We start from the raw sequence: 14,034 nt of genomic DNA on the forward strand, positions 1-14,034 counted from the left end.
CCCCGCGCCCCCTGCTCAGGATCCCTGTGTGGCTTCTATTTACAGCTGTACTCTCTCTCCCCTCCTCTGTCGCTGCTATGAGGGTCCAAGCAGACACATGTTGGAGGGCCAAAGGAGATGCCAACAGCTCCTCCTGCGCGTGTTTCATCAGTGGTCTCTGCAATGCAGAGCCAGGGGTTTGCAGGGAACAGCCTCTGCTCTGCCAAATGCAGCCTGGAGCAGGCAACTGCCCTGAGGAGAGCCAGCTTTTCTCTAAACTACACCGTGGACCAGCCATTCCCCTTCACCACCACCACCTTCCACGAACCGCGGCCGCCGTGCATCCCACCCCCAGGTCAGCACCCACCTCAGAGCTCAGCAGCTCTCGCCTGCCGCCGGGCCGCATCACGCAGAACAGGCAGCGCCTCCAGACACAGATGCACCCAGTGAAACAACAACGTTTTGTCTTTATTAGGAGCTCCCATGGTAAGATAACACAGAGTTCGTAAGGAGTCAAACACAAGACTTGGGGATGGGGTGGGTGGGGTGGTTTTGCCGTTGCGACAATGGTCAGATATCAGTACTTCTCTTTGTCTACACACATGATCAGCTTTAGCACTTACAGCTCCTCCACTCATGGTTCACAATCACAAATCCAAGGGTTAAATCCAGCTAGTATTAAATCCTACTTTTTTTTTTTTTATTTTTTAGAGCTTCAAGTCACTGCGGTTAATTCATTAATTAATTCAGTCATCGTCTTTTTTTTTTCTTTAAGCATTTACATATGACATTCATTAAACAGACACAAAGCAGACGAGCTCTCACAGGAAAAAACATGCTTACATAGCCTGCAAAAAATCTTTTTTTGTCTTTTTTTTTTTTTTCTTCCCTTTTGAAGAACGAATTTTGAAACTGAAAAGTCGTCATGAGTCAGTGAAGGGGGGAAAAAAAAAAAAGGAAGACTTAAGTGAATGCTGAGGAGCCGCGAGCGCTGCGGAGAACTGAAACTGCCATCCTTTCCTTTCCTTCTCCCCAACTCATTCAGATTGGTTTTTTAACAAACAGGTGAAACAAAATAATCATGAAAGCAGCTGCAGGATATATTAAGTTCACGGATTACTTAACAAACAAAGTGCAAACTCCTTGATGCAGAACTAAAAGACCCCGAGAGTGAAACCTAAAGGCAAGAGGCGTGGCTGGAGGTGGGAAGGCTTTTCTTAGCTCTTATGTTCAAAGGGGCCTGAAGGAATCGGGTGCCCAAGCTGGGAGGGTTCGGGTACCTTCTGGATCTCACAAATCCCAGCGCTGACACTTCCCAACAACAAACCTGGTGCTTGTTCCTCAAAAGCCTTCGTATCTACAGCTTCTCCCCAGAACCACCTGCACACGCTATTCCAGGAAATACTCCAAAATAGGGAAAAACGAGGTCAACATCCGTGGCAGAGTACAAACAGAAGAGAGAACAGAAGATGCAGCCAAGGGCCCGGGCACACTGGCAGCGTTAGCTGCGGGCAGAAGAACTCTCCCTGCTCAGAGCAGCCCAAGTCCTCGGGGCTGCCAAGCCCTCCCGCTTCAATCTAATAGCTCCGTGCCCTGAAAACACCAAGCCTCCAATAGCAGGGCTACTTAAATACCCAGATCTGCTAGCTGTGCACAGGCTGGGGCTCCTAAATTCATTCAAGAACCACTCACAGCCTCTGGTTTCTCAAATCTGAGGCAGCAGGCCTCTGGGGGAGGGTGGGGATTCACTGCCAGGCCTGCTCGTGAGTATTTGCACTGAGGCGGATCCCTGTAGGAACGAGCGGCTGTGACATTCGCACGACGGATGAGGGATTCTCAGCTGCTGGGGAACCCTGGAGCCGCCTGAGGCTCAGGGATACAACAGCTGGGCATCTGGACCCCAACTGGACTTGCCACAGATGCTCAGGCACGCATCCAACTGACCGGCCTTGTGATGGGAGCTAAAGAGAAGCTCTGGTCAGGTTTGAAATAACCGCTCCCCGATGGCCAGGCAGGGGGAACACGGCTGCTATGCCAGCAGATCTGCCAAGCAACATGTTGCTCTGTGCCCACAGCCTCCTGCTTCTCTATTTCCAGGAACAAAACCCAAACTAAGTGCTAAGAACTTGCCAAGCAACTCTGTCCCAGCTCCCCAGCACCAGCTCAAGACCTAGCACGCTGCAGTGAAGACCATAGCTTATGAACCTGCTCCGCATCCTCCTATTGCGGCGACGTGGCAAGCGTTGGCTGGAGCAGTGGTTCCCAGGACTGCCTCAAGTACCAGGGCAGTGGGGAGTGACACTGGTGGCAGGCTGCAATTTGGATGAGGTTTGGGAAGGACTGGGCAGAACTGGGAGATGCCCAGTCCCAAGATAAGGCTTCGTAAACACAACGATACGAACACGTTACAAACACACACAAACGTTCCCAACGAAAAAAAGAAAGAGAAGTTTCCTCAAGGACCTAATTCCCAGCAGAATCCAGAAGGAAAGAAAGAAAAATAAACCCCAAACCAATGGAACCAGAGTCCCCAGCAATCCTGGCTCACCCGACGGCGGGTTGCGATGCGCTGTCAGTCCCTAGAGCCGGGTCCTGCTCCTCTCTCTTGGCAGCAGACAGCTGTTCCGTGCCCTCAACGCGGCCGTGGGGAATGGGGAGGCAGGCTGGGGTTCGTGTCCCTCCGTGCTAGCTACACTGCTGGAACAGAACCCTAGAGAACATCCAGTTTAAAACCCTTGAACTACTCTTCTGCTTGACTTTAAAAAAAAAAAAAAAAAAGCTATTTTTTTACATTTATTATTATTTATTCCTTTCTGTGTGTGTGTGTCTTAAAGGCAGCTCCCGGGAAATTCACTTTATCCTTCCTTTATTAAAAGAAAGATGCTGAATGGGACAGAGGCCACATATCTCAAACATCCTCTTTACATTTACTTTTTGCATGTCAGAGGTGTCAAAACAAGGTTTATTTCTTTGAATGTGTAGGGACTGAGGGGGCGGGAGTGAGAGGGGTTGGTGAAGATGAGGAGGGAATCTGAGGGGACTGAAAGAGGCGCCTTACTTCAGCCCCCCTCACTGGGTGCCCGCAGTAACTGTCACAGGCTCTAAAAGAATCAGGAAGGGTCTCCAGGTGCCCCCGTGCCCCGCTCGCGAGGCGGGCACACGCGGGCCGGTCCTTAGCCCAAGCTGGTGATGTTGGCACGTCCGCCGGGCGGTGCCACGATGCGCTGAGTCGTGCGGCGTGGGATGTTGTCATCGATCTGTGCCCCTGCGGGAGAGAGGAGCAAGGTCAGGACCCCCGGGGCAGCGGGAGGTGGAGCGAGTTGCAGGACAGAGCAGCCAAACTCTCTCTGAAACCCCTGAGTCCTCCTCGGGCCCTGCACAAAATGCGTCATCTTTGGAGGAAAAGCCCTCTCCAGCCCTCGATTCTTCTGGAACCTGCTCAGTGTTAACACCTCTGTGCCCAACACGAGCCACTCGCCTGCATGGGTAAGAGCTGGCTCGATGGCTTTCCCTGAGCAAGCCCTTCCATTCCTGTTCTTATTTTCCCCTTACTGCAACACTGAGAAATTGGATCTGCCACATACCAGACCCACAGCTGGGCTCGGCTGGCAATGCTCTGCCTTGTCCAGCATCAGGCTGAGGACTGAGCCCAGGACACAGCAGGGTACCCAGCACTTGTGCATGAAAATAAGCAGGACTTAATGATAGCTCCTCCACTGCTCTTCCTTCTTCCAGAGGAATAACCTCCAGGATAAAACCCCATCGCAGTCCCTCCCACTGCCTTCCAGTTCCAGCAGAGCTCAGAGTAGGGGAGTACAAACAAGCTGTGATTTCAAAGCAATGAATAATTCAGCCCCACAGAAGTACACACCAGACAAGCTGAACCCAGACTGGTGCAGGTTCCTCACGGGCGGGGCCTGCTGTTTGGCAGGAGATGTCTTAGCTGAAGATGCTGGTGTGACAGTCTTCGGCGTCACCGACACTTCGCAGACAGGTCCGTCGTAGAGGCCTCGGGGTACACCCCGCAGCTCGGCCAGCTGCAAGACACACAAGCAGCCTCCTGGGTCAAAACAGCCTCTGAACCAGAGCTAAAGAGCTGTCTGGGTGTTGCTAAGCCTCAGACATGCCTTTCAAGATCTGACATCATACAGAATCTTCACTGCGCTGGTCCTCAGGCTGTAGCTGCTTCCTGATGCAGCACGGATAAAGTCAAACGCCCTGGACCAGGCAGCTGCACCAGCAGCCTGCAGAAGGCAGGCAGTGCAGGGTCTCCCCTCCCTACCTGCTGCTGTATTACGGCTCCTGCCAACTCTCAAATGAAGCTTATTCCCCAAAAAGCAAAACTATGCTGAGGCAGAGGCAGGACTGCATGAAGAGGAGCCAGGCTGGCCTCGCACCACCGGCTCGGGAGCTTTAGGTTGGCCTAAATGCCATTATTCCAGTTGAGATAGTGCCCAATTGCATTTACTCCTGGGGAGATCCAAACACAGCAGTGAGCACGGATCTGCTCCCTGCTTGAGATGTGAATCTGGTAACTGGCAACTTCTTCGAGAGCACAATTAAGGGAAGATGGTTGGCAAGGAAGGTGAGGATTACCTGTGATCAGCAGAACTAGCTCAGCTCTGGCTTTGTCCAGGAGAGGGCAACACTCCGAACATCCAAACGCTTCTCTCCTCCCAAATCTGACTTCATCTAGAAATAAACTCCTCGAATTCTCAGCAACTAAGCTGCAGCAGGGCTCAGCGCCATCCTCTCATCAGCTCTTACCAACTGAAGGCATATCAAAAAGCAGTTTCTATTCTGAGCAGGGGTATTTTATAAAGACACTTTTCTAACAATTTTAGCCTCTTAAAAATAGAAAACTCTCACTCATCAGCCATCAGACCGTGCCTGTGACTCACCAGTCACCAGCCTCCAGCATCTGATCCTACCTGACAGCAGGGAAAGCAGCACAACATATCTGTAATGATACATGAGGACTGTGTGTTGCTGCTGAAAGGTTTGATGCCTGAACACTATCGGTAACTTCTCTTGATACTTCTGTAACAGGAGAAGCCTGCCAGATCTGACCCTGACATGTGCTCTGTCCAGGTGTCCCCAGACAGAGGGGAACTGAAGAGCACAACAATCAAATCTGCAGAAGATCCAAGCTGGAGCCAAGACATACCCCTGGAATGACTCGAGCGAATAGCAAAAATGAAAGAGGGATGAGATAAATGTGGCTCCGGTCCAGGGAACATTTTCTGTTGCAGAAGTGTGTGTCTGCGAGCCAGGGGACAGCATCTGTTTTCCACCCACTTTAACTCAGGAGTTCCAGGGAGAGAATCAATGTGCATTCAACCGTTTACACTCACCCTGCTCCTGGCTTTGATGCGCTTGTAAACGAAGTCAGGGAAGGGTTTCCTGGGGATATACCGACCAGAGCCCTCGGTGACGTGGAGATTCCCATCCTCCAGCACGATCTTCCCCTGGCTGATAACCACCAAGGGAGACCCACGGCACTCCATGCCTTCAAAGATGTTGTACTCCAGAGACTAGAACAAACGAAAAGACAACATGAGGCAAGCACATCCATCCCAGCAAAGCCTGCTGCGCTTTAATTAGCAGTCACCAGGCATGCTAATTGCCACGATCTTAAGGACAGATGGAAGCAAACCAGACAGCAGTTACCTGAGCTGTAGGTGCTGCAGTTTAACACAAGGGCTGGTCTGTACTGTCAATATAAATTTAGGGAGGACTCAGTCATGCAGAACTTCCACTGTGAGAGGGGAAACCCTTTCAAAGGAGAACACCTCACCGCCAGCCTGCTCACAGGCACCCTCTCCTCTTAATTCCAGGGGACTCAGGAGCCAAAGCTTCACACTAAAAATAATCATTGTGAAACACTATTTCAAACCAGAGTTTTGGTCGATGGGTAAGGGACCAGGACAATCTTGTTTGACTCTAATGGGATTGCTCATCCTCAATTAACAGGATTGGAAACATTACACCTGGAAAAAGAGGCAGGTTTTAAAGGAGTCATTGGGAAACGTCCCACTTGTGAGGCACCCTGGAACGAGATGCAGTACAGCCACGTTATCTGGGGACTGCTGCTCTAGTGACCATCTCTGAGCCACATCCAGGGCTTTTTTATGGAGTCAGTAAGGGAGTTTGCCCTTGAGGTGTGCTGTATGCATGGGTAGGCTTGAATTAGCCAGAATGGCGGTTAAACCAACAGCAAACTGGGTCCAGTCTCTGCGGTGGCAGAGGAGGAGGCCTGGTGAGAGGCGTATGAATTCGGCTGGTTCCAAGAACAACACACTCTCCCTCGCTCGCTCCTCATGTTTCCTCACAGACAGTGGCAAGAGCAGTGTGAATTCCTGGAAAACGCCTGTAAATGTAACAATCATCTGATGCCACATAATCACTACGTCTCCTCCCACAGCAGCAACCCCTCTGCCTGACTTTCAAAGGGGCTTTTGTCCTATACTTGCCCAAATTAGGATGCCTGGCTTCTAAAGGCATCACTCACATCAATTTCTCCTCTAACTTAAGGCAGCTGGAGACACACAGCCCCAGCAGGTGTAATGCCAGGTACAGCCGGTGATGCTGTAAGAGGGAATGAGGATGGAGCTGGACACCTTGGGAGCTCTAAAGAAACCACCCAAAACAAGAGCCCTCCCCTCTCTACTGCCTGGCACAAGTTAAAGCTGCTCAGGGAGCGCTCAGAGCTCTCATACATGTGAGACCCGCAGCCCCTCGCCTGTAACGCACTCCAAGGTGCATCTGGGTCTGCTTCGACCTAGCCCCGATCCATGGCAACATCCCAGAGTCAGTCCTGGTTGTACTGGAGCACTGCACAAAAGATCAGGATATTTTAAGTGTCCAATTCGTTTCCTAGAGACCACAGCCACTAAATGGCAATATTTCCTGGAGCTCCATCCAGCACACTACTCCCAGCCATTCATAAGCACAAAACCAGTGTCAGACCACTAAATTTAGCACCTAACAGCAGTAAGCCCCCAGGCTCCCTCCTCTCAGTCATTCCTCTCCAGACTGGAGGTGTGATGAGTCTGGAAGCACCTTTGAAGTGACCAGACCTCTGAGCCTGGATGCCTCTGGTAGAAGCCTAAGCCCAGGGAGATCCAGGCCATCTGGGACCAATTCTGACACATGGTTAAGTCACAGGGAAGTGAACCAAGCTTTTTAAAAAAAGTTTCTTTGTGAACGTGCCCAGGGATCCAAGAGTGGAAGAAAATCTTGCTCCTTCAGCTCCAGAGTGAATGAAAGCATTCACGAAGAAAGGACAAGGGAGTTTTTTCCAGGGAAACATTCCATAGGTTCATCGCCAGCAGTGAAACAAGTCATCAACAAACACAAACAGTGGCTGCTTTCTCTGAGACAGAGTCACAGGGAGCCCACAACCAGCCCCGGGCACTGGGACCTGTCTGCAGTTTCCCAGCACCAGGTAAAAGATTTGGGACATGGCTGCAGGCTGGAGGCAAACAGGACCTCTGAGAGTGCCCCCACAAAGAAATGGGGTGAAGAGCTGCTTAGCTCGGGTGCTGCCCCGTGCCAAGTGGCGTTGGGATGGTCACTGGTCATCTCACATCTAAGTGTGACTCCACACACACGTGCCAAACTGGAACGTGGTGTAAATCCCCTCAGACCCACCGATCTGGACCAGATCTCCAGCTAAGGTGTCCGGGAGCCGAGAAGCTCTGCTGACCCCAACCAGAAGAGGAGCAGTCTACATTCCCACTGCCAGCCTGCCAGAAGGTCGTCACACGCTGTGATCAGAGGCCTTTTGGTATTTTAGAAGATTTAAAGAGCTTTCTGTGTGCTCAGATCCAAGCATCCAGCGCTCAGAAAGAGCAGACAACCTCACTGCTCCAAGGGCAACCTCTGGGTACTCATGTGATTTCAGATTTGGACTCAGTCGCCCTTCCCTTCTGCTCTCACAACTGAGCTGTACTGGGTGTAAGACCAGAGAGGGCTTGGGGCACGGAGGAAAAGCAGCCCCAAGATGTCAAGAGCTCTAGTCCCTGGCAGCACCGTCTGGCACTGAAGAAAGAGGGGAGGAAAGGAGCTGCAGAGCTCACACCGCAGAGAACAGCCTTACTATGTTATGAGTCTTGGCAGAGATTGTCTTGACGCTGTCAGGATCCCAGATGACCAGATCAGCATCCGAGCCCACGGCGATACGGCCCTTCCGCGGGTACAGGTTAAAGATCTTCGCTGCATTTGTGCTGGTCACAGCAACAAACTGGTTCTCATCCATCTTGCCAGTCACCTGGGGAAAGACAGGAGGGGTCCCTGCATTAGCCAGGGGGGCAGCGCTACAAAAGGCAAACAGCAGATTCCCAAGGACCAGAACAAGCATCTGGGAGGGAGATAACTCCACAGCACTGCAGCTCCTGCAGCTCCCCTCGTCTAGCTGCAGCAGAAGCCCACGACACACATGACATACCACAGCCTTATCCCAGATGATGGACATCCTCTCTTCGGTCCCATTAGTTCCTTCAGGGATCAGGGTGAAGTTGTCCTTCCCAACAGCTTTCTGAGCGGTGTTGAAGGTGCAGTGGGCACTGCCAGTAACTTGAAGGTCTCCACTGGAAAAGACAACGACAGGTATTCAAGGTATTTAATCATCACAGGTTACTCCTCAAGGTCCACAAGCACGTGTTGTATGAACACAACATGCTCCACTCACCAGGACAGGAGGGAGTTGAGAAAATCAGGAGTGGTTGGGTCAGGACTCAGCGGTGGGGAAGTAACAAAAGCTGCTGCCTTTGCCCAGTTCTTGCTCCAGTAATGAGATCCGTCGGTACCCAAGCTGGCTGTGATGGGCTCTCCATACACCACAGTGCCTGCAGGACAGGAACAAAGATAAGTCCACTGTGAGCACCAAGTAACACGTGTCTCCAGCCTGGTTTCCAGGCATGGAGCATCCTTCAGAAGCAGCAAAATGTGCTCAGAGCCCTAACACAGCTGCTGAGGCTGGCACTGATCACCTGTGCTTGAAAGGGTCACTGCGAAGACGCGCTGTGCTGCATCCTGGGCAAAGAACCTTAAGGAAAGGGGGAGGGGAACTGTAAGAGCATGAGGAGATCCAATCTCACCTAGAAGGGCCCTGGAAGATAAAGCATGAAAAAAACCAGCACCTGGGATACTTTTATAAATGGGTTTGTACTAAGAGATAGAGCCAGGCTGGATTTCTGGGAGCAGACTGCACAGACTGGGCAAGGGAAAACTCCAGCAGCAAAGTTTCCTGCAGACTGAGGAAGCCCATCACAGGGGAAACGTCGGTGTTTCTGGTTCACAAATGCACCTCAGGGAAACTGAGTCACTCCCCCAAGGGCCCAGGGCAAACCCACAGCAGAACAAGGAAATTAAATGGGATCTTCTGACTCCCTGTCCAGTGCACTAACCACCAGTGTATCCTTCCTCCTCATTAACATTTTTGGAACCACATGAAGGCACAGCAGATCCGTAAAGCTACGATACTCTGCGAGCTGGAACGCAGCAGCAACATCTGCACACCAAGCAGATGCAAGATGCTGCGACTTCAAAGGCGGCGCAAGCTGGTAGCTCCCTAGATCTGCTCACCAAACACACCCTCCCTGGAACCTGTGAAGCGCCTGTCCATCTGGCTTCCGAGCCCGGACACTCCACGTGCATCAGTCTGCCTGCAGAAGGCAGGAGGAGGTGAAACACTAACCTGAAATACCTCGACCAGACATGACTGGCACAGGCACAGCGAGCCAGTCAGCCGGCTGTACACAGCTCCCCACAGGGAGCACAACACTACGACTGTTCACGTATCATCTGAGGTGTCTCTGGGCTCCCAGGCCAGCTGGGGAGAGCGCGCTGGCCGAGGCAGGACGATCCATACACTGGCTGCTCACGGGGCCACCCTGAAACACGAGGTGCAGGAACAGCCTTTGCCTGGGGGATCCGCCAGCAGAGGAAGAGGCCGCCTGACATCCCTTGCCACAGACAGGGTTATGGAATCAGAACAAGGCAAAGCACACGCTGGCTGATAATGGGAGGCCTGTTGTGGGCCGATACATTGGGAGGATTGTTCTGCAGGGAGCGATGCTCAGAGCTCCCAGATCTGCCAGCGACAGAGTCTGCAGGGAGTCTCCTCCACACAAATGCCACTGGGAACATCTGGCTTTAAATAACATTCGTTCTTTTCCATTTAGCAAATAAATTCTGTTTTGTTTTCCCTTGGATAGTCTTCAGCTACGCTTCCTCTGTTGCTTGGGAGGGCAAAGCTAGTATGTGTGTGGCCCAAAGTGGAGGAACACAAAACGGTGTGCCATCTGTACCCCAAATTCTCCTTATAAGGAGAAAACTCAACCCAAATGAAAACTAGTTCGCTCAGGAGCTGAACTAAGGAAGCAAGTCCTGAGGATCATTCATCTGTTCCACAGGCCAGGTAACATCCACCAGCATCAGGCTGTGACTCATGGCTCCCACAATACAGGTGTATGGGCTCTCATCCCAACATCCCTCTCCACTGGCCAGCCAGTGCTCTCCGGGGACAGGGAGCATCACAAGAAGGTGCTTGTATTGACACTCCATCTCTGTGGTGCTGATGTTCTCAGTGCTGTGCTTAGAAAGAGGGAAGGATGCTCCCCTGGCTTATGGGATTGAGCTGCAGGACAACATCCAGTTGTCTCTGGGGTAATGCAACATGCCATGTCGACAGCACGATCACTGCTAACAGAGCTGGGAGAGGAAGGCTGGTCCCAAAGAGCCTGAGCTGCTTCCACACCACGAGCAGGAAGAGAGGCCTTGGAAATGCATCCTCCTCACCAGCTCTGAACTCATTTCATAGGAATCATGGGACCAAAATACTTCTGAGCCAACACACAAACACAAATCTGTTTGCTGCAGTAGGAAATTAGCTCTTCTCACACCAAACACCCAGATGGAAAGTGATGTCATTTGTATATCCATTCAGGCTCATTTAGGCTGGATAAAATTAAATCCAACCCTTCTGAGGAAAGATGGGGGAAAATCATCCCCCTGCTTACTCACCCACCCAGGGCACTTTAAATAGACATGAAGGATTTAGTCACAGAACAGAGCAGGGAGACAGGCACTCACTGTGCTTCAAAACCCCTGCTTGTTCTAGGGGGGCAAGGCAGCAGCACCCGAACTTGGGAGCAGCTACTGCATCACTCTGAGCAGCGCAGCTCCCACACCCACCCAACCCAGACTACAGATCAATGCCAGGCTGTGAGCTACAGCCCCAGGAACATCTGTTCCACAAGTGAGCAGCACAGTGGCTGGCTGGAAGCAGTAACCTCTTCAGCTACCCCAACTAAATCCAGCAGGACTCGTGAGTCAGAGATCTCCATCAGGACTCTTGGAACCATGTCTGACCCAGGAAGCAGCTCAGCAGAAAGCACCAAGGGAAGACCACAGCAGCTGGAAGGAGGACACAGCTTGGGATCTCCAGGGAGATTCACTAGATAGAGACAGCACAGAATTGCTCTGCAGTAACACGAAGGCACGTGGCTTGGTGTGGAAGGATGAGTGTGAAAACAGAGGCTCAAGGCTGAACACAAGAAGCTGCCCCAGGCACTGATATGGCCTCAAAATGTGTTTGTGGGGGATGAGACAGAAGCAGCTGCTGGGGACCTTTTACAGAAGAGCTTGGGCAGTAACACTGGACAAAGAAACCTCTCCTGCAGGGATGAAGCTGGCCTGGAGCTGAGCTGCATGAGCTAACGGGCTGCTGCCTCCAATAACTTACCCTTTTTCCTGGCTTGAGCGATGACGTCAGCAGCGCTTTTGCTCATCACCTTGGTGATGTAGAGGGGGCAGTTGGTCTGGTTGGCGATGGTTATTGCCCGGTTCACAGCCTCTGCCTCCACCTGAGGAACAAAGCCAGCAGCAGGTCAGTGGCATCCCCACACGCCAGTGCATCCAATTCACCCACAGAGGGTCACAGCCCCTGCTTCCACAGGAACACAGGGCGTGTGGGGCAGAGATAAGGGACTTTCCACCTCTCCAACTCTGAGCAGGAAGAAAGCACCTTGTAATCCAGACAATCAAAGTGACATCAAGCTGCTGTCCCCTCCCATCACTACCTTTCCTCCCAGGCTGCTTCAAAGTATCTCTGCCAGCAGACCAAGCCCTAAAACAACGCTCCAGGTGCTTGAGGTCAGATCGACTGAGCCCCTTCTTTAACCCAGACAAAAATAAGCAACTTAAATGCTGACTCAACAAAACTATTCATGTTCCAGCCCACGCGGAAGAGAGATGCTCCAGCCACAAACTCTGGTAAGCCACGTTTGCAAACAAGCCTCCTAAATTGCAGCCTTGGCCACGCTGTCTGGCTGGGGATCAGACAGAGTGTGAACCACCCCATAAATCAAATACTTTTCCTGGCTTGTGTGGAGAGATAACCCTGGCGAGGCCGGGGGTCACTGCACACCCACAGTCTCAGAGCTAACAGAACACTCTGCAGACACTTACAGGTCACACCTCCTAATCAGACACGATTCCGGGTGATGCTCATCGTGCCTACTGCTGCGGTGAGCCGAGCCTGCAGTAACCACCACAGCTGCTTTTGACTGAGGAAATGAATCCCTGAGCAATCAGCCAGCTGATTCCCAAATGCAGGAGGCATCCAGCACCTCCTGGGGACTCCCTGGGATCGGCACTCCTGAAAACCAGCTCTACAGTATCGTGAGCCAAGCACTGCAAAGCATCTCCAGTCCCAGAGCCAGAACACTGTGCCTGGCCCAATGCAGTACCACCTGAAATCAAGGACCCATCACCTTAGGAAACAGGGTACTGGCCAATGTGATGCCCAAGCGCCCAGAGCAGCTCTGCTGACTGTGACAAAGCCACCACATGTGACACTGCTCTGTTTGCAGCCCGACTGCTGGAGACAAACAACACACCACAGCTGGGAGCTTTTCAAGGGAAACCAGCTCCCCAGAGCCAGCAGGCTGGTCTCTGGTGCCTAGAGGGTTAAACTCTTGTCTGTCGCCCTGCCAGGGTACCAGGGCTATGACTAACCCTCCCCAGGCAGGGGATGTGCAGAAGGGGACTCTGCCAGCCCATCTGCCCCGTGCAGACAGAACAGGCTGCCAGGAAGGGTGTTTGTCCCAGGAAGGGTGTTTGTCCTGGGGCATTCGACTGGCATACGGCAGCGCTTGTAGGGAAGACAGAGGCTGAAAGGAAGAGCCAAGAACAGCCCACATGTCCCTCCTGAGAGACAAGGAGAAAACTCAGACAGGCCAGGGCTTCTGAAGGCGAAGGGATGAGCCCCTCCAAAACAGGGCCATGCACAGCTCCCTTCCCGCAGCACTTGGGATGCACATTCCCACCCTGTGCCTTAGTTTCCCTGCTGGCAAAGCAGGGAGCAACAGCTCAAGCTCTCTCGACTGGAGGAGAATTATTCTGTGCACAGAGAAGAACCAGGCTGCTGAACTCACACCCTGTGCCCAGATGCTATGGTGACAGGCACATAACAATAACCCAGCGACTAGTCCAAAGGGGAATGTTTGCAATTACCAGTATGCACTAGAAGCCCTAGCACAGCAGTTCTGGAAAAAAAAAAAAGAGAGGCAGACATTTCCTGGAGCATTTGGACTGCTTGTGCTTTCAGCGTTTTTGTGGCTAAAATCAAAACAAAAAGCCATGATCACTCCAAACAGTCATCACAGAATGATCTGAGCTGTGAGGGGCAGAGCTCTCCAGAAAGTGATGGGTGATGGGACGGCGGCATCTTCATTAAGGTTCCCTTTGCTGGCTGGAATAACATGCTGAATATTGTCACCTGGGCTGAACCCAGGTTACTCAGGTGAGCAAGCTACACCCATGAGTCAGCCATGAAACCTGAGCCTTAATTCATGCCTTCTGCTCACCCTGGAACTCAGGAGATGTGTATGTGCTGTGTAAGACACACACACACACGCGGCCAGGCCCTGAATGCTGCACTCTGAGGTACGTCCCACTGAACTGAGAGTTTGATTTAATAAGTCTCTCAGACTCGTTTGACAGCTCCTGCCAGCTCGCTGCAGACAGGACTCTGAATTAAGCAGCTCT

General features: G+C 52.0%; 1 protein-coding gene across 2 annotated transcripts in view; it reads right to left on the bottom strand.

The window, feature by feature from the left end:
* Nucleotides 1-2,217: 2,217 nt before the first annotated feature.
* Nucleotides 2,218-14,034, bottom strand: part of DPYSL2 (dihydropyrimidinase like 2) — a gene marked incomplete at its 5' end in the record, with an annotated part of 46,185 nt that continues 34,368 nt past the window's right edge. The window contains 7 exons of one of the 2 annotated variants that reach the window (XM_084274024.1): nt 2,218-3,244; nt 3,851-4,016; nt 5,334-5,513; nt 8,081-8,251; nt 8,429-8,570; nt 8,672-8,828; nt 11,729-11,849. In XM_084274024.1, the coding sequence (XP_084130150.1) occupies nt 3,153-3,244; nt 3,851-4,016; nt 5,334-5,513; nt 8,081-8,251; nt 8,429-8,570; nt 8,672-8,828; nt 11,729-11,849 (1,029 nt within the window). In that variant the 3' untranslated portion in view covers nt 2,218-3,152. Of the gene's footprint in view, nt 3,245-3,838; nt 4,017-5,333; nt 5,514-8,080; nt 8,252-8,428; nt 8,571-8,671; nt 8,829-11,728; nt 11,850-14,034 lie in introns of both variants that reach the window. The other variant, XM_084274025.1, reaches the window with a different exon arrangement.

The sequence above is a fragment of the Gallinula chloropus genome (assembly GCF_964237585.1).
Source record: "Gallinula chloropus genome assembly, chromosome: 21".
Classification (NCBI taxonomy): domain Eukaryota; kingdom Metazoa; phylum Chordata; class Aves; order Gruiformes; family Rallidae; genus Gallinula; species Gallinula chloropus.